Source organism: Pelobates fuscus, chromosome 1 (assembly GCF_036172605.1).
Source record: "Pelobates fuscus isolate aPelFus1 chromosome 1, aPelFus1.pri, whole genome shotgun sequence".
Lineage (NCBI taxonomy): Eukaryota > Metazoa > Chordata > Amphibia > Anura > Pelobatidae > Pelobates > Pelobates fuscus.
The window spans coordinates 108,368,716-108,389,397 of record NC_086317.1 but is presented as its reverse complement, the minus strand read 5'-3'; the positions used below and the strand labels follow the sequence as shown (position 1 = coordinate 108,389,397).

Genomic DNA, 20,682 nt, shown 5'->3' with positions numbered 1-20,682 from the left:
GCATATACCCACTGAGCTATCACCCTGCCATTTTGATGATCAACCCATAATTTAACAAATGTGAGTGAGCAGATGTTTGCCGACTGTGGCACTGACATTAACCTAAATTATTCTTTCACCTTCTGCACAACGCTTGAGTGTACAGAAAAACAGGTTATATATGTGTTATAAGAGGTCAAAGGTGTCACAATATTAATTAAATTATCTCCTTACACACAACACACGATAGGTACTGTAGATCTTTCATGACAGCAAATTAACCTTATATTGTGACAGTACCCTTTATTTTATGATTTTCATTAACTAGTGAATCATTATTATCAGTACGCATCGTGATTTATTCATAATGTTACGAATTCAAAGCTGAAAGAACATTTTTTCAATAACTACACTTTGCCCATTGTATGCATAGCATGTATACAAATGGCTATTCATTATTACCTCTCCTTTATATTCCACAGCCTTGATACCAGCATACACAGGAACAAAACTACTTGCCAAGAGCACCTGTAAGAAACATAATAAAATTGTCTATACTTTTATCTAATATGGTTTCTACAGTATAATGTTTTTTTTTTGTGTGTTTTTTTTTAATATGCTTCAAAAGATATGTACTTTAGTCCATGTTCTAGGATGTAGCACAGAGAGGGATTAAGTAAAATATCATTAAAATAAATGAGCTGCCCTTAATTATGGATGTAAGAGAAATTTGCAAAGAATATATAGTGCATCTTACATGTTCTGCATGGATAAAAGCACTGTACGTTTTTAGTTCATACAAATATCCTTTAAACGAGCCCTTGAAGTAGTCTGCCTTGAGAATCAAGGTGATGAACCTAGCTAGCTTCTTGTTATATAAAAGACACACCAGAAAATAGTATTGAAATAGTAATATCCAGAGAAAACTCAGACTAGTTCTCAAGTCTTTCTTCCAGTTACTGCACTATACTTGTTAGCTGCTAAGAGAGATTTTCATTCTTTCCTAGAATAAGAGTGCAATTATGTATTGTTTGTCGGTTAATGGCAAAACTCAAAGAAAATACTTGACTTCTCATCCCTTGGTATTCTTATCTTTACTAACAATGCTGCTTGTCTCACATGTCCATACTGATAAGTAATGGCTTAACTCCTTCACTGCCAAATTATTTTTAAATAAATACAATCTAGAGATTTAACATTTGAAACATAGAATGAGTAGCTTGTACATGAATTAGAGAAAAAAAAGTAATGTTGTGTGTAGAATGGTATTCAGAGATAGTTAAAAAAAAGAAAGTTAAATGTTTTCTACAATACATTTCTACAAGACCATGCCCATTATTATCCACAAAATAAACTCACCTTTTTTACTGAAATCCTGCATTTATGAGGTATAGTTATATAGCATATAGTGGCATATAAAAACAACAATAATAAAAAAAAAAATATATATATAATTTTTTTTTTATTATTGTTGTTTTTTTTTTGTTTTTTTTAAATAAAACATCAGTATGGTATTTTCTCTACCCATGCACCACATAAACACAGCAAGGATTACAAAATACTAGATAACCACTAGCCAGCTACTATTCCTATTAAATAAATATACGGTATATGTGGTCAAGAGAAAGATATAAAAAAGGACTAAACAACTTCTAGCTCGCTGGCATCACTTAACTAAATCAATATGGGGGTCAAAAGCAAGACTTCAAAAAGGCTAAATAACCACTAGTCAGCTGCTATTGCTGTTAAATAGATCAATAAGGGGTCAAGTATGTTGGGATGGAGTAAATAATAAAATAACAGTGGAGGGGGAGAGGGGGGTGGGGGGGTGGGGTCCCTTCCCCATTTTCCTGAAAATGCCTGGGCATTTTGATAAAGAGTTGAACTGCCTGTAACTGCTCAGTTGTCAATAATCTGCATCTCCTTAGTGGCCGCATGGCGATCATAACACAGTAATAGTAAAGGGACTGCCAGTGGTCTTCCCCTGTATCCCTCATGAGAGTATGGTATTTAAAAAATAAACAACTGGGAAGTCATGGCTATCTATCCCCTAAATGGTGGGCAACGGTATTAATATTGATAGTTAAGGTATTGATATTGACCAGGGGCTCTCTGTGCCTACCCATTGCTGGCAGGTGTGGGGATTCAAAAATTAAGCACCTAATCCAACACCGTCAGACAGGGACTTTGTTACCTTCATCTTCTGCTCTTTAAACAAATGTAATCTGATAAAAACAAAATAAAAAAAACATATACGGTACATCATTTCTAAGCAACTTTTGAAGAAATAAAACATTTCTGCCGAAAATTGGCTCAGTAGCACCTTCAGAATAGGGGCATAATGGATCAGATTTCATATATATTATATATACACATAGGATATCAAAGGAAAACTTTATTTGCCCTTCGAAAAATAAATAATTAACTATATATTTCAAACATAACAAAAGCTTACTGGTTCCTGGATTATACTACTTAAAATCCTGGTCTGAATAAGACAGACATATCGTTGTGCTTCAGCACCGAGCCTCTTTGGGGACTGGCCACATCATGTTTTTAAACCTGTCACCTAAATTCACCTTGTCATCTATTTTTAACAAAAATGAAGTAAAATTACTCTTTTGTAGGTTCACAAAATGTTTTCCCTAAAACGTGAAATAATGGTTTTCAATCCATACACCACAAGTTCTCTTCACCACTTCATGCCACTTGAGGACAAGCTGAGTCAGTTGCTGAGCTAACACAATTGCTCCCCTCCACACATTAACTATAATATTTTAGATTGATTGAGATCTTTTCAGCAACTAGTCTACAATTGCTATATGCCAACATGTATTGATTTGGCAATCATAATGAGTGTGCAGCAGATTAAATAATTGACAATACCTGCAAAACACTGTAATTTGTTTTATGTAGCCCTCCGCTGTCTATGGACAAAGAACTATGCATAAAAGCTTTTCACGAAGCTGAAATTCTATCTGTTCAATAGCTGAGATGTCAGGCAGTGCAGAGAGTATTCATAGTGTTGCTATTATTATATTTTTAAATATGTATTTGCTACACAACTGTGACCCAAAAGGCCAAAATCTATGCTGATATGACAAAACTGAGATAACTAAAATATTGTATTATATTATCATTTAAGCCCATGATATACAGTGCCCTCCACTGATATTGGCACCCTCGGTAAATATAAGAAAAGTAGGCTGTAAAATAATTGTCTTTATTGTTTAACCTTTTGATTTTTTGTTCAACAAAAACAGAAAAACTCTGCTCTCATGGACATCAAACAATTGCAAACACAATATAGGTTTATAAAAAAAATCTTTGATAAATATATGTGTGGCACAATTAGTGACACCCATATGAGAGGAAAACATATATTGGAAGTATATTCCCACTGATATTTTATTTTTTTAAGACACCTTGGTGACCAGGAACAGGAAATTGTTCAACCATGACTTCCTATTTCATAGGGTATCAATGAGGTAATACATAGCCCAAATTCCCCTAGTCATTCATCATAATGGGTATTACCAAGGAATATAGCTGTGATGCACGGCAAAAGGTTGTTGAGCTTCACAAAATGGGAAGTGGTTCTAAGAAAATAGCAAAATCTTTTAAAATGACCATTTCCCCCATCAGGGCAAAAATTAGGAAGTTACAGTCAACTAGAAATGCTATGAATCGTCCTGGAAGAGGACATTTGTCTATATTGCCTCAATGCACTGTGAAGAGGATGGTTCAACCTTAGCACACACAGAGTTTAGCCATATGAAAAAACGCCTCATGTCCACAGCTAAATATGGTGATGGCTCTTTAATATCTTGGGGCTGTTGTTCTGCAAGAGGACATGGACATTTTGTTAGGATATACACTCTATAAAATATCAACAGATATTAAATTAAGGCCTGACTGCCTCTGCCAGAAAGCTTAAAATGGGCCGTGGTTGGATCGTCCATCAGGACAATAATCCAAAACATACATCAAAACCAATACAAAAATGGTTTATTGACTACAAAGTCAAGTTCCTGCAATGGCTTATGTTATCCCTTGACTTGAACACCATAGAAAACCTGTGTGATGAACTAAAGAGGAGAGACTACCAGTGTTGACCTTGAAATCTTAAGGATCTGAAGAGCTTCTTCATGGAGAATCTCTCCATATCCCTTGCCATATATTCAACAATCTCATCAGGCATTATAGGAGAGCTATTATATTGGTAAAGGGAGGTAGTACAAAGTATTGACTAAAAGGGCGCCAATAACTGTGCCACACATATGTAGCAAAGATCCTTTTTTTAAATGTAATAAACCTGTGTTGTGTTTGGAATTGTTTGATATATATTACAGCAAAGCATTTTTGTATATTTAAAAAAAAACTGTTTTTGCGATGTTGTACATTTGCGACCAGGCATCTTTTTACACTTTTGTGGTGTTTGTGTTTAGCTGTAATTTTCCGCTGTCTCATTTACTGTTCCCATACAAATTATATATTGGTTTTTTTTCAGGACCATTTTTTTTACATACCATTGTTTATATAATCTCATGTAATTTAATTTTAAAAAAATGAAAAAATATAATGAAAAATTGAAAAAAATACATGTTTTTTGACTTTTATGTGAAAAATCTTTTACTCATCTACAAAAGCGAATAAAAAAAACTGCTAAATAGATTCAAAATTTTGTCCTGAGTTTAAAAATACCCAGTGTTTACATGCTTTTTGCTATTTTTTTGCATGTTATAGGGCTATAAGTACAAGTAGGATATTGCGGTTTCAAAACATACATTTTTAAAATGTATCAATAGTGACATTGTAACACTATTATCTGTCATAAATCTCTGAATAACACCCCACATGTACATATTTTTTTTTAAAGTAGACAACACAGGGTATTCAATATGGGGTATGTCCAGACTTTTTTAGTAGCCACTTAGTCGCAAACACTGGCCAAAGTTAGCGTTCATATTTGTTTGTGTGTGAAAAAAGTAAAAAACTAAATTGAATGCTAATTTTGGCCAGTGTTTGTGACTAAGTGGTTACTAAAAAAGACTGGACATACCCCATTTGCAATACCTTGGGTTGTCTTCTTTTGCAAATGGTATGCCATCATGGGGGTAATTCTCATTCCTGGGCTACCATACGCTCTCAAAGGCAACTTAACCAACCTGGCCATTTTCACTGTAAAAATATTTGACCCATATATTTGACCCTGTAACTTTCAAAAACACTATAAAACCTGTACATGGGGGGGGGGGGGGGGGGGGGGGGGGACCGTTATACTCGGGAGACTTTGCTTAACACAAATATTAGTGTTTCAAAACTGGAAAATGTATCAAAACAATTATATAATCAGTAAAAGTGCTGTTTGTGTGTGATAAATGCCAAAAAAGTAACTTTCACTGACAATATCATCGCTGTGATATGTTTTACTGTTTGAAATCACTAATATTTGTGTTCAGCGAAGTCTCCCGAGTAAAACAGTACCCCCCCCATGTACAGGTTTTAGGGTGTCGTAGAATGTTACAGGGTAAAATAAAGTTCTAGCAAATTAAATTATCTGGACTTTCGACCTGGGTTGGCAGGCAGGTCCCTCAAATTGCAATCAATAAAATTACTTAATTATGTAAATTATTACATAAATACACACGTAGAATTTAAATATATATGCATATTTATATAATTATTTATGTAATTTTGTATATGGACATATGTATAGTTCGTATTCTTTTTATTTATTTATATATACATATATATATATATATATATATATATATATATATATACAATTTCATTCTAAGTGTATTTTGATATAAATATATATATTCATATGAAAATACAGTTAGAATAAAATTTAATATAGATATATCATTTTTTTTATTATTATTTTTACTTGTTTTAATTTAATTTAAATTACTTATTATTTGTATTTTATAATAATATATTTATACAATATATATAGTTAATATATATATATATATGTGTAATTTAATTATAAGTGTATTTTTATATTAATATATGTACATATTAATATAAAAATACACTTATTATGACATTATATATAATATATATGAAATTATACAGACATATATTATATAAATATATTATATCATATTTATATACACATATATAATTATTATTTTTTTTATTAACTTTAACTTAATGTTTTTTAATGATTTTACACTAGCAGGGAGACTGCCTGTCAGCACAGACAGTCCCCCTGCAGGCAGACACATGGACACCTATTGTGACCATGTGATCGCTCTGTTGAGCGATCACATGGCCCCAGGGGTCCTAATCCGCCATCGGGAGACTGTCTGGGCAACAGGCAGTCTCCCCACACCGGGACCAACGCCGATCGCCGCCGGGGGAACGACGGCGATCAGGTAAGTAACTAAGACCGTTAGGACGGTTCAGGACCGTCAGCGGTCGGCAATGCAAAAATGCCGATGACGGTCCTGAACCGTCATCCGTCCTTAAGGGGTTAAACAAAAAAAATAATTTTTCATAGCCTTTTCTGCTCATATTTACCAAGGGTGCCATTATTAGTGGATAGCACTGTATCCCAAAACCCAATGTTGTCATAAAATTCAGTTGTCAACTGTAGTTATTGCAAACTGTTCAGTAGATATTTGCGACAAAATATATGGACAGGTTTTGTACCTTTAGGTCATGTTTTGCAGACTACCACTTAACTTTCCGCCCTTAGAGATGCTCTATGTGTTCTAGATTTTAGCTAATAGCATCTCAAATATAAAGAAGTAAAATTTGCACTTCTCACCATAGCAGGTAGGTATGACTAAGACTGCATAAACAAAGTGATTTAACTCCTAAATGGCAGAGGACTGAGCAGTGAGACTGTAGATGTATGATCTATACACTAAAACTGCTTCATTAAGCTAAGGTTGTTTTGGTGCCTTTAGTATCCATTTAATTACTTGAAATTCAGTGAAAATAAGTGATTGATTAACAGAAAACTGGCGGTAAGGTTAGGGTACCGAGAGCTCGTACTATCCTGCCTTGGTGTGTAGTGCATGCAGGGGAAAAAGTGAGCATTGAGATGGTTGGTCATAAAGGAGGGTTGGATAGGGAAACAAAGGATTTAAAAAAAAAAAAAATAGAAATGATTAAAATAATTAATGGCATAGTAGAAAATAACATTTGATATCATGAACAAAAAGAGAATTAAGAATACAATAAGATAGTTTAAAAAAAAATATCTGCTTTTATTGTCTATGTCTTGTCAATTACCAGTCACAATTGATATGATTTGGAAGCATGAAAACAGCTGCTAGTCACAACTGAGGGAGTCCACCGACAGACACACCCATGCTGCCACTGCCGTCTGATAGGTGTGGCACCATGCCACTATGTTTGCATGGCAACTCTCAGACACCTGGAAAGATGCTCTTCCTAACACTGACTGCCACAGATGCGCCTTGCCTCATGGATTGGCCAGAGATCATCACTAGTGATGATCCTATATTTGCAAAGCGGAACTATAATGACAAGACACTATCAACACTAGAGTAGATATAGGTAATTCATTAATTTGAAGAAAGGCTGGTATACCCTAGTTGGCTGAAATAGTTTTTTCACTTGTTACCTACACATAGAAAACTTAAAACAATATGGGGGGGGGGGGGGGGTTAAATTGAAATGAAGTGACAATTTAAAAGAATTCTCACAAATTTTGGTCTGCTCAAGACTGGTTGCCTTTCAAGTCGGCGTGAATTTGTAACTTTTTTCCACATACTTTGCTACAAGTTAATGACACAGGTATTAATAATGTTTTATACATAGGTTTAACCATAAAAATGTGTTTTGCGTCCATAGTTTTATTACATTTAAAAAAATCTTGTCAAACCTCACAAAATATAATTTCTGTTGTTATCATGTCCCCAATCACTCTGAACTTTTGAAATTAGTCCCGACTACAACATAAAACACATATGACATAATTGCTGATGAATTTATAATTGCCGGTGTTCTGACATTTCAACTAGTGTCCCAGCTGAGTCATTGTTAGATATTCATTAAAGTAAATCACCCTGTCTATCATCTTTATTTGTAACAAACAGCTTTAATCCATGCTGCAATATTATACTGTTTCCACTCTGCAGAAGTTTAACCCTTAAACTATCAGGTTTTGTTTTTTGTGTGTTTTTTTTTTTTTTAAACTACTTAAGCATATCATATAAACATAAGACACTTAATAAAGCTTATGAAGTTACCCATCAAGATGAACGGGAAAGAAAGGGTTCCCTATGGCAATGATAATAAAGATGTGGAATTTTCTTCCTAAAGAGATTTTTATTGTAGTTAAAAATATTATTAAATTCCTTTTTATTGTAACATAGAATAAAGTAACAAGTAAATATAACATGGAATTGTAAAGTCTAACGCCTATGAGGGTTCGAAAAAAAAGGGAGAGAGGAGAAAAAGACAATGAGAGAATTAAAAAAAAACATTGTGGCTTAAAGTAGCACTATAGTGCCAGGAAAACAAACTTGTTTTCCTGGCACTATAGGGTTATTAGATCCTCCCCCTCCCGCTGGACTGAAGGGGTTGAAACCCCTTCAGTCACTCAACTTAATCCAGCCCAGAGCTCCCTTGGTGCTGGTGATCTCTCCTCCCTCTGCTGTTGTCAGCTCCGAATGCACATGCGTGACCAGAGCCGCACGTGCATTCAAAGCGCCCATAGGAAAGCATGTCCTCAACGCTTTCCTATGGACGTCCAGCATGTCCTCAATGGGCTTTTCACATGGGGGATTGCGGAAGCAGCCTCTAGTGGCTGTCAGGGAGACAGCCACTAGAGGCTGGATTAACCCTTAATGTAAACATAGCAGTTTCTCTGAAACTGCTATGTTTACAGCTGCAGGGTTAAAACTAGGGGGACCTGGCACCCAGACCACTTCATTGAGCTGAAGTGGTCTGGGTGCTTATAGTGGTCCTTTAACCATGATCCCCTACATGTGAAGGTGACATGGAGACTAGTGGGTCAGACTAGGCTTCCCAAAATACATTCAAAGAAATCTCCTGCACCAATTACTCACAATGACAATGTTAATAATAAATCCCAGAGGAGCAAAAATGTCCAATCAAGGTGATTTAAAGGACCACTATAGGCACCCAAACCACTTCAGCTTAATGAAGTGGTCTGAGTGCCAGGTCCATCTACGATTAACCCTGCCTGCTGTAAACATAGCAGTTTCAGAGAAACTGCTATGTTTACATATGGGTTAATCCAGCCTCTAGTGGCTGTCTCATTGACAGCCACAAGAGGCACTTCTGCGCTTCTCACTGTGATTTTCAGAGAATGCTTTCCTATGGACTGACAGAATGCGTGCGCGGCTCTTGCCGCGCATGCGCATTCAGCCGAAGAGGGAGGAGAGTCCCCAGCGCCGAGGTAGCCCGGCGCTGGAGAAAGGTAAGTGTTTAACCCCTTCCTCCAACTTCAGCCTGGCAGGAGGGGGGCCATGAGGGTGGGGGCACTATAGTGGTCCTTTAATTTAGGAAACGCTCACAAGTTTAATTTATCACAACCATAATCTTCTCCAAATTTTCAAACCAACCTGTGCTCGGGATGGGGGACGGTTTTCTAGCATTTCCCCACACACACCTGTAAGGGAGTACATTTTCAATTATGAGCTTGTTAGTGTCCCTAGCCAAAACTTTGGTGTAGTCTTGATTAACGAAAGCAACCCAACATCATGTACTGTTGGCACAGTACCTTGACACCTTTTAGATAATCTAAATGGGTGAATATTGCCATAATTTTAAACAGTTCTCTTTAACCTAAGTGCAAGCTGCAATATGCATGATATGGGCATAGCTATCCAACACATTTTCCCGGTTTATGGTCTCTCTTAAGTTACTCTTCTGTGGAGTAAACTTTCGAGGATTAGGGTAGGTGGTAGAGATAAGGTCGGAGTATAGCAGAGGGGGTGGTCAATTCTAATATTTTGTAAGGAAATATACAGGTTACATTGTAAAAAGTAAAGTTGATCTCTGGGTGTTTGCAGACACACAAAGTGGAGCAGCTGAATGGACCCCTAATGGACACCTACATTTCAGAGATGAACAAGACACTGTCCCTTTTCAGTTTATAGATCAAAGATTTAAAAAATGAATGAGTATACAGCATACTGTGGAGAAGTTATGTTGGATAGTATTATGGCTAGGAACATGGGGCAGTACAAATACAAAAAATATGCACGGTCATCTTGACTATGCATATCCAGGCAAAACGAGAATTTTTGAAACAGGTCCATTATGTCAATAAACATCAAAGGTGATATGTTATAGCACCATACTTCACCCTGTACATCCCAGACCAGGTGGGAGTTATTATTTAACCAACAGAGGTTAACCCCTTCCCGCCGTTACGACGTTCTATGCCGTCACGCATTTAGTGGGCTTTAAAGCCGTTGCGACGGCATAGAACGCCGTAACGGCTTTAAGCCCTGGAGCGCCCGGGATACTTACCTTCCCGGTGCTCCGCTTTGGGAGGACTGCCTCACAGCCCAGGCAGTCCCCCCACGGCAAATCAGGCCCCCGGGGGCCATGTGATCGCTCTCAAAGAGTGATCACATGGCCCCCTATAGCTGGCTGTGGATCTGCCAGCAGGGGGACTGTCTAAAATATTAGACAGTCCCCCTGCTGGTAGGTAGTGTAAAAAAAAAAATAAAAAACATGTTATAAAATAAAATAAATATTTTTATATATATATATATATATATAATATATGTATATATATTATATATATAATATATATTATATATATTTAACGTCATACATAGTGTATTTTAATACTAATATAAGTACATATATTAGTATTAAAATACACTTAGAATGACGTTACATATATATAATATACATATATTATATATATAATAGATATATACACATATATTATATATATATAAATACGTATAATTACAATAATAAATAAATAAAATAATAAAATTAATAAATAAAATATTGAAACAAAATTTAATATAAATTATATATCCATATGTAATTTCATTCTAACTGTATTTTGTTATTAATATATATATATTGGTAACAAAATACACTTACAATGACATTCTATATATATCTATCTATATATAAAATGCAAATAACCGCAAATATATATATATAGATAAATACATATAATTACATAAAAGATTACATTAGTATACACGTAGAATTGAAATACCTATAAATGCATATATATTAAAATTCTACGTGTATATTTAAGTAATCTTTTAACATAATTAGGTGATTTGATTAATTAAAATTTGATTGACATACCTGACAACACAGGGAGAAAGTGCAGAGAATTTAATTTGCATGCACTATATTTGACCCTGTAACTCTCCAAGACAACATAAAACCTGTACATGGGGGGTACTGTTTTACTCGGGAGACTTCGCTGAACTCACATATTAGTGTTTGAAATTGGTAAATTGTATTACAACGATGATATTTTAAGTAAAAGTGACGTTTTTTGCATTTTTTACAAACGAACGGCACTTTTATGGACTATATTATTGTTGTAATATGTTTTACTGTTTTAAAACACTAATATTTGTGTTTAGTGAAGTCTCCCGAGAATAACAGTACCCCCCATGTACAGGTTTCATGGTGTTTTGGAAAGTTAGAGAGTCACATATAAGGCTTGCATTTCATTTTTTTGACATTGAAATTTGCCAGATTGGTTATGTTGCCTTTGAGAGCGTATGGTAGCCTAGGAATGAGAATTACCCCCATGATGGCATACCATTTGCAAAAGTAGACAACCCAAGGTATTGCAAGTGGGGTATGTCCATTCTTTCTTAGTAGCCACTTAGTCACAAACACTGGCCAAATATTCGTTTTTTGCTTTTTTAACACAAAAACAAATATGAACGCTAACTTTGGCCAGTGTTTGTGACTAAGTGGCTACTAAAAAAGACTGGACATACCCCACTTGCAATACCTTTGGTTGTCTACTTTTTCAAATGGTATGCCATTATGGGGGTAATTCTCAATCCTGGGCTACCACACCTCTCAAAGGTAACATTACCAAACTGGCAAATTTCTATTTGAAAATGGAACGTTCTATATTTGACCCTTTAACTTTCCAAAACACCATAAAACCTGTTAATGGGGGATACTGTTGTACTCGTGAGACATCACTGATTACAAATATGTGCAGTAAAACCTAACAGTATTATGACATTCACAGCTAAAATGTCAGACGGAAATACAAATTTAAAAAAAAATCTTATTTTCTCAAAAAATTTTTTATTTTATTCATAATGAATTATGTTCCATATATGAATAGTTAATGATAAATTAAAGCCCTGTTTCTCCTGAACAAAATGATATATAATAAGTGTGGGTGCATATAATATGAAAGAGGGGAACTACGGGTGAACAGACATATAGCGCAAATTCCAGTTTTTGTTTACGTTTTGTTTTGATCAGAACGTGCACTATTGACTCCGTCCTGAAGGGGTTAAAATAGTTATGATTCTATTTGAGTGAGGAGTTAGCCCACAGTAATCACACATTTTTCAAGGAAAGGGTTCCATTCAAGGTTTCACACGTGGAGTGGTACATTTTAAACCCTGACTATGCTCCAAAATTAGCTTGCATGGTGTATAAATGAGAGAGGAGTTTGGAGGAGGTTTTCAGAGTAAGCTATCATCTGTAAATAAACTTAGATTACACTCAAACCCTCACCACCTCCAACTGCTTAATATCCAAAAATGTTTCTTAGCATTTTAGCTAAGGGTTCTGTAGACAATCCAAATAAAATCAATGTCTGTGAACATCTTGGTGGACGCTACCCCATATTGCAAATGTGCAAGTTATGGCTCATCTCCCTGTGGCGGAACCCACCTCGCCACTGGACATTGGAGGGGCCTGGCTGCCTGCCTCTTACCCGCTGACTATGGCCCCTGGAAAACTGGTACATTTAAAGATTTATATTTGGGCTTGTTATACTGTATATTGCTGCTACTGGCCCTTTTAACAGCATCTATGGACACATTGGGACTTTTGGGACTACTGTCCCTTTAAGACTGTGAAGCATGTTCTATTATACTGCCTGTATATCGTATATGTATTTATGTATGCAGTTAACCTGGGTTATATATATATGCAGCCTTCATCTGATTGTTCGGTAGAATCACTCCATTCATTGTATTGAGGAAACTACCGAACAACCAGACCACCCAGGAATAAGTGTGCCTCCAATTACCGTTTGCAACAATGTTGCAAACGGGTAATTGGCAATCATGTAATGTGTGCTGTGTCCTCTGGGTGGCCGCCATTCAGGAAAACCACCACGTGGCGGCGGCCATCTTTAACTGCCGAACAGCGGTGTTTTGCCGTCGAGTGTCTGGAACTGAAATCGGACACTCGACTAGGCAAACACCGCTGAGACCTCCAGACTTCCAGGATTTCGTGGGGAAACTACCGAATGACCCGCCGTTCGGTAGAAAGAAACGTACGAACTAGGGGATTCATACGAATTCCCCTTAGTCTCTATAACACCAGTAATTCGTGTGTTTCATTCACCTGTTTGTGACCGACCGCAGGGCCAAAATGCATGGAACTGTTTTCGGATACTTTACCCATGCGGTCGGTCAAAACTTTGCCTGCTCATAACTCCCGAACCCCTGGTCCGATCTGGGTGATTTTTGAGTATGTTGCTCACCCAGATCAGGGCTATCAGGGGATACCTGTTTTAGGGTTGTATCATATGTATTTGGGGTACATCCAGGAATTGGGGAAAAGTGTGTACTATATAATTGGGTTAAGTATTATCTAAGGGGAGGAGAGGTGTGGGCTGAACCATGTGTGTGATTGGGTGTTTTATGCCTCCCCCTGGGTGGGGACTGTTTGTGTAGTATTGTAATAAAAGCCAGGCTGGATGAGCCAGTCCAGAGTTCCTGTTTTAACCTCAAAGTGATGTGTCGTCTCATTATTGGGGGAAGGATTTATTGTATGCTGTTCCAGTTTGACTGCTAGGAGTGGAAACCTATTTGCATGGTTTGTCCTATTCGGCTGTATACAGCATTCATATGCTTGAGAAGGTTCATATGCTGCATCGGTTCGGTGATTATGGTGTCTGCCAGAGTGCTTGGAGTCCTCAGGAAGCACTAGGAGCATCCATTAACGGAGGTATCCAGTCGGGGTGCCAGGCGATCCGTTACATTGGTGGCAAGCGGTGGGATGGCGTCCTGGTGTGAGAGGAACAACACCCTGGAGACACAGGAATTATTATGGAGTGGCATAGAACCAGCGAGTCCCTGGACAGTGCTCCAGGTGGAAGAGGAGTTTAACCGGAGGTTACAGAACCTCTTAGCACCACTGGTAAAGCCAATAGTAGAGGCAACCAGGTTGGACTGCAGTGACAGCGCACGACAAGAGATGTGGGAAGAAACCCTAGAGGGTGTCCAGCGTTGGCGAGGGGAGCGTCTTCCCAGCAAGGAGCAGCGGTTACAAGGTAGAGTGGCCCTACGGATATCTATGCTGGGAGAACAGGCTCAGGAGGAATGGGTGATGCAACTTGAGTCACTGGCATGGAGAGAACTGGGTCTCGAGGACGCATACCAAGCGCTACGTTGGTACGCGGTTCAGCGGGTGCCTGGAATGGCCAAATTTGGCAAACCCGAGGGCGAGGATTATAATGGCCCTGGCTTATTATGGGGGACATTTGCAGAACCAGAATTTGGGAGTGCGGCAGAGTCACGGCTTTGGGACATATTTGACTACAGAGAAGCCGTGCTGGATCTCCCTATGGCCGAGGACCTAAGGCCAGACTTGACTGAACTGGCTGTCCAGGAATGGGAGCTGGAGCAGGATTACCAACACCTGTTCAGCGCCAGTCAGTTACCATATACCCCACAAGTACCACCAGAGCAGTGGGAGATCGAACAGAATTATGCGGACTTATATGATCCAGTGACACCGCCTGTCTCTAACCTGATGGGGCTTCTGGACTGTACACCATTGGGAGCGGTGAGTTTTGTTCCCCCTCCCCAACAACTAAGCCCGCCAGTAGGAGACCTGCATTTAGTACCTCCTACTGCCCAACCAGCCCCAGAAATGGGGGACCTTATCGACTGGTCCTGGGAAGACCCACAGATGGCAGGTGGAGATGGGACCGTGGTCTCTCTGCCGGCCCTACAGGGAGGCTGGGCAGTTGGCCCAGATCCCCAGCGGCAGTGTGTATTACAGGGGGCTGAAGGTGCCATCCTTGCTCCCCAGCGGCAGCCTAACACACCAAGGGGAGACAGTAAGCCCCTCACCAGCACAGATGGGACCGTGGTCTCTGTGCCCAAGTTACAGGGAGCTGAAGGAGCCGTCCTTGCTCCCCAGCGGCAGTCTATGGTTCAGGGAGAGGAGTTTGTCATCCCCTCTCCCCAGCGGCAGCTTAGCACACCAAGGGGAGACAGTAAACCCCACAACCGTGCAGATGGGACCGTAGTCTCTGCACCTACACCACTGGGGATAGGGACAGTCGGTCCTAGTCCACAACAGCCAGACAAAATATCGGAAGGGGAGACAGTCGTTTTTCCCCAACCACAGCTGTGTTCAACCAGGGGAGAGGACACCCTGGTTACTTTTTCCCCAAGCCTTGGACTTACAACTGGACACGAGTGGCAGGGGGCCATCTGGACAACTACCCCCTGTAAGGACAGCCAGCCGACTATCAGAGCCCCAGACCGACTGGAGGTCTGGAGTCTGGATAGTCTAAATGGGAAAGGGGAGAAATGTGGCGGAACCCACCTCGCCACTGGACATTGGAGGGGCCTGGCTGCCTGCCTCTTACCCGCTGACTATGGCCCCTGGAAAACTGGTACATTTAAAGATTTATATTTGGGCTTGTTATACTGTATATTGCTGCTACTGGCCCTTTTAACAGCATCTATGGACACATTGGGACTTTTGGGACTACTGTCCCTTTAAGACTGTGAAGCATGTTCTATTATACTGCCTGTATATCGTATATGTATTTATGTATGCAGTTAACCTGGGTTATATATATATGCAGCCTTCATCTGATTGTTCGGTAGAATCACTCCATTCATTGTATTGAGGAAACTACCGAACAACCAGACCACCCAGGAATAAGTGTGCCTCCAATTACCGTTTGCAACAATGTTGCAAACGGGTAATTGGCAATCATGTAATGTGTGCTGTGTCCTCTGGGTGGCCGCCATTCAGGAAAACCACCACGTGGCGGCGGCCATCTTTAACTGCCGAACAGCGGTGTTTTGCCGTCGAGTGTCTGGAACTGAAATCGGACACTCGACTAGGCAAACACCGCTGAGACCTCCAGACTTCCAGGATTTCGTGGGGAAACTACCGAATGACCCGCCGTTCGGTAGAAAGAAACGTACGAACTAGGGGATTCATACGAATTCCCCTTAGTCTCTATAACACCAGTAATTCGTGTGTTTCATTCACCTGTTTGTGACCGACCGCAGGGCCAAAATGCATGGAACTGTTTTCGGATACTTTACCCATGCGGTCGGTCAAAACTTTGCCTGCTCATAACTCCCGAACCCCTGGTCCGATCTGGGTGATTTTTGAGTATGTTGCTCACCCAGATCAGGGCTATCAGGGGATACCTGTTTTAGGGTTGTATCATATGTATTTGGGGTACATCCAGGAATTGGGGAAAAGTGTGTACTATATAATTGGGTTAAGTATTATCTAAGGGGAGGAGAGGTGTGGGCTGAACCATGTGTGTGATTGGGTGTTTTATGCCTCCCCCTGGGTGGGGACTGTTTGTGTAGTATTGTAATAAAAGCCAGGCTGGATGAGCCAGTCCAGAGTTCCTGTTTTAACCTCAAAGTGATGTGTCGTCTCATTATTGGGGGAAGGATTTATTGTATGCTGTTCCAGTTTGACTGCTAGGAGTGGAAACCTATTTGCATGGTTTGTCCTATTCGGCTGTATACAGCATTCATATGCTTGAGAAGGTTCATATGCTGCATCGGTTCGGTGATTATGGTGTCTGCCAGAGTGCTTGGAGTCCTCAGGAAGCACTAGGAGCATCCATTAACGGAGGTATCCAGTCGGGGTGCCAGGCGATCCGTTACACTCCCTTATCTACTCTTGTCATAGGATTAGGATAGAGCTCCTAATTCCCCATTAAAAAGCTGTCTCTAAGACCAACTACTTCCAATGTCTCACACAGATATTGCCAGTCTCCTCAGTCAAGGGCTTATTATGCGCCCAATAATAAAAACATAACTTGCAGTCCTGAGACAGATAAATATTTCCTGTTTCCCATCGATTATACATAATAATGCTGAAATTCAGACAAAATCTGTTTAGGGTCTATTTTTTTTTTTTTTGGACCACTGGACTGCTTGTAAACATTTTTTGTGATAAAAATAGTTAAGCCGACCCCTTACCTCCATTAACCGATACAAGCTATAGACCAGCAGAAGCCATATGGAACTATTTTCAAAAGCTATCATGTGGTTTGACCACATGATTTTCTGCATGTTAGGATAGGACAGACCCTGGACAAAGTGTTGATAGAATAAAACGTAATCCAATATTGAATATATATAATTAGGGAATAAATACAATCTATTTCCCCTTTATTCTACAGTGGATAAATCTCAAAGTATCAAATACATTTAGAAACATAAACATTGTTTCATGGGTTTGTAGTTGGAAGGAGAGTAACCAGACTGAGACAGATATATCCAAGTAAGGGTCTTATTCGGGGCCTTAACAAAAACAAGATTATGGGTGGGGAGAGCTGCAAACTAGGTCTCCAAATAGATGAAAAAGGTAGAAGAGGTCATCTTTTGACCCCCTTCACTATCTGTAAAGGTTGTGATGTGGGCAAAGTGTACTCTATAGTGGAGCATATTATAAATACCGTTCTCCTTGGTTGGAAATTAAAAATTGTAGAAAAAACTAAATAAAATAAAATAGCCAGATTGGTGAACATACATCAAAAAAGCAGACGTTCAACTTCTTAAGGCATGTCCACCAGCTTTGGACAAAGACTTACAATAAATAAATAAAACAATAATAAAAAGTAGAAGGAAAGAAAGCAGAAAGAGAAATAACGCCTCATAGGAAATAGAAAAAATATCCTGCAATCAGCAAAACTCAACTTCATGTAAATTGGCACCACTTCAAAACAGACAAATGCACTATATAATCTGAGAATGTGTTATTTTTATTATAAGTTGAATTACCCAAAAATGTAAATGAAATAAAAAAAGAATTTACAGTTTTCCATTTGCGTTTTTTTATTACTTAAAAAAATCTTGTCAAATAAACTTAACATTCTGCCATTATCACGTCCCCAGCCACATTGTAATTTCGAAATTAATCCTGACGACAATGTAACACAAACATGACATAATTGTCGATGAATTCATAATTGCTGGTTTTCTGACATTTCAGACTAGTGTCCCTGCTGGGGCATTGTTAGATATTCATTAAAGCAAATGGCTATGTCTATTTATCATTTTTATTTGTAGCAAATAACTTGAATCCATACTGCAGTGATATTTTGCATCAACCCTGCAGAAGTTTTAACCCTGTCACTGTTTACATTTTATTTTAGGAGAAAGAAATCCCACTATTTATTTGAAACATATAATACATTCCTGGAACATAAAGTTGGGTCAAAACTGGAATGTGTATTATATGCTGTTCAGAGAAACTAATTATAGTTATATAGAATTCTGAATATTTCCCTCATTCATTCTTTGCAGAAAATAATGGAGAGTTGTGAGAATGTTTAAAAATATTATAAATTATTCATTAACTTAAACAACAGAAACCAGCTTAGACTGGCACGTAGAAAATGTTTGATACACAATTTGCTATAACATATTTTTGAGAGAAAAAAATAAAACTAATTATATACAAATGGGTAATTTGTACAACATGCAGAAAAAAAATTCTACAAAAAATACAAACATAGGCCTCAATTTAATTATTTTGCAAAATCTTTTCAAATTAACACAATCTGCTAGATTGTTAGATATGTTAGAAAAACGTCTCAAATGATCTATCTACAGAAGCCTGTAAGTATACATCATTTGAAAAGTTGTTTTCTAACAGATTGTGGTCATTTTGGATTCCACTACCACCTTTATGCTGATGACACTCAGATATATCTCTCCTCCCCAGACCTCTCCCCTGCCGTCTTGCAACATGTCACTGCTTGCCATTTCTTCCATCTCTGACTGGATGTCCTTGCACTTTCTGAAACTCAGTCTCTCTAAAACTGAACTCCCTGTCTTTCCTCCTCCTAATACTGATCCTCCTCTTTCGCTCTCCCTTCAAGTCAGTGATATTCACATACTCCCATCCTTGCAAGCAAGCTGTCTTGGCGTCATACTTGACTCTGGCCTCACCTTTGAGCCTCACATCCAGTTTGTTGCCAAATCCTGTAGATACCAACTTAAAAACATAGCCTGCATCCGCCCCTTTCTTACGCAAGATGCTACCAAGGAGCTTGTCCATGCTCTATTAATTTCCTGCATGGATTATTGTAAGCCTCTCCTGATTGGTCTCCCCAAGCTTTACTCTCTCCTCCAGCTCTGCTTCACTCCCACCCTATTTGATTGATATTTCCTGTCCTAACGTGTCTTATACCCCACCTCCTATAGACTGTAAGCTAGTTTGAGCAGGGTCTGTCAGGGTACCTGAGGCCTCTACCTCTAAGGGAGGTAGAGATTTGGTGGTTTGCCCGTCCAGGCGAGCTGTTTCCTTCGTTCCTCGCGGTTCATCCAGTCACTTAAACACCGGCCGCGAGGAATCCACGTCCTTTTCTAGCGGGACGCTCAATACGTGACGTCATGACGCTATCACGAGCGACCTGTCACTCAAGTGTCCGATATCCAATCGGTACTTGTCAGAGGCGTGATTACCATCCAGAGCCAGGGTATTTAAGCTTACTTCTCTCTTCAGCTCATTGCCCTGTCGTGGTTCTAGCTTGTCTAGTCACTCAGTGCTCTGGTATTCTAGTTTACTCTATTTGGTTTTGACTCGGCTTGTTGTACTACCCTGCTTCTCTGTTCTCCCTTGACCCGGCTTGTCTCTCGCTTATCTGTCTTCCCGTTCCCTCGACCTCGGCTTGTCTCTGACTATTCTCTATTACTCTCGGTACGTTAGTCCGGCCATTCTAAGGCCCGGTATACGTACCTTTCCACTCTTTGTACTCTGCGTGTTGGATCCCTGTCCCGATCCTGACATTACGACAGGGCCAATGGATCCTGCAGGTACAAACAGTCAGCTTGGTTCTTCTGATCCCAGGTTTGACGCCATGGAGCATAGGATGGATCAGATGGCTCTAGCACTACAGGCACTTTTGTCTCGTGCTAGTAACCCACCTGAGGAGACACGTACTCCTTCTATTTCTCCTGCAGTCTCAGGTCTAGAGGTAGCCACTGTAGGTGCTTCTTCCCGTATTACCCCACCAGTACGTTATGGCGGGTCACCGGAGAAGTGCCGTGGTTTTCTGAACCAGATCAGCATCCATTTCGAATTACAACCCCGCTCTTATCCTACAGATAGAGCGAAGGTTGGATTTGTTATTACTTTACTCATTGAGAAAGCTCTGAGATGGGCCAATCCTTTATGGGAGAATGATAATCCACTAGTCTATAATTATAATGCCTTTGTAGCTGCGTTTAGAAGAACTTTTGACCCTCCTGGTAGAAAGGTCAATGC

At 39.1% G+C, this 20,682-nt stretch overlaps 1 protein-coding gene across 2 annotated transcripts in view; it reads right to left on the bottom strand.

Annotated features, from left to right (window-relative positions):
- The window catches only part of PNPLA4 (patatin like phospholipase domain containing 4), a 55,761-nt gene that overhangs the window by 7,651 nt on the left and 27,428 nt on the right, over positions 1-20,682 (bottom strand). For both annotated transcript variants that reach the window (XM_063444279.1, XM_063444280.1), the window contains exon 5: positions 442-507. In XM_063444279.1, the coding sequence (XP_063300349.1) occupies positions 442-507 (66 nt within the window). The remainder of the gene's footprint in view (positions 1-441; positions 508-20,682) is intronic.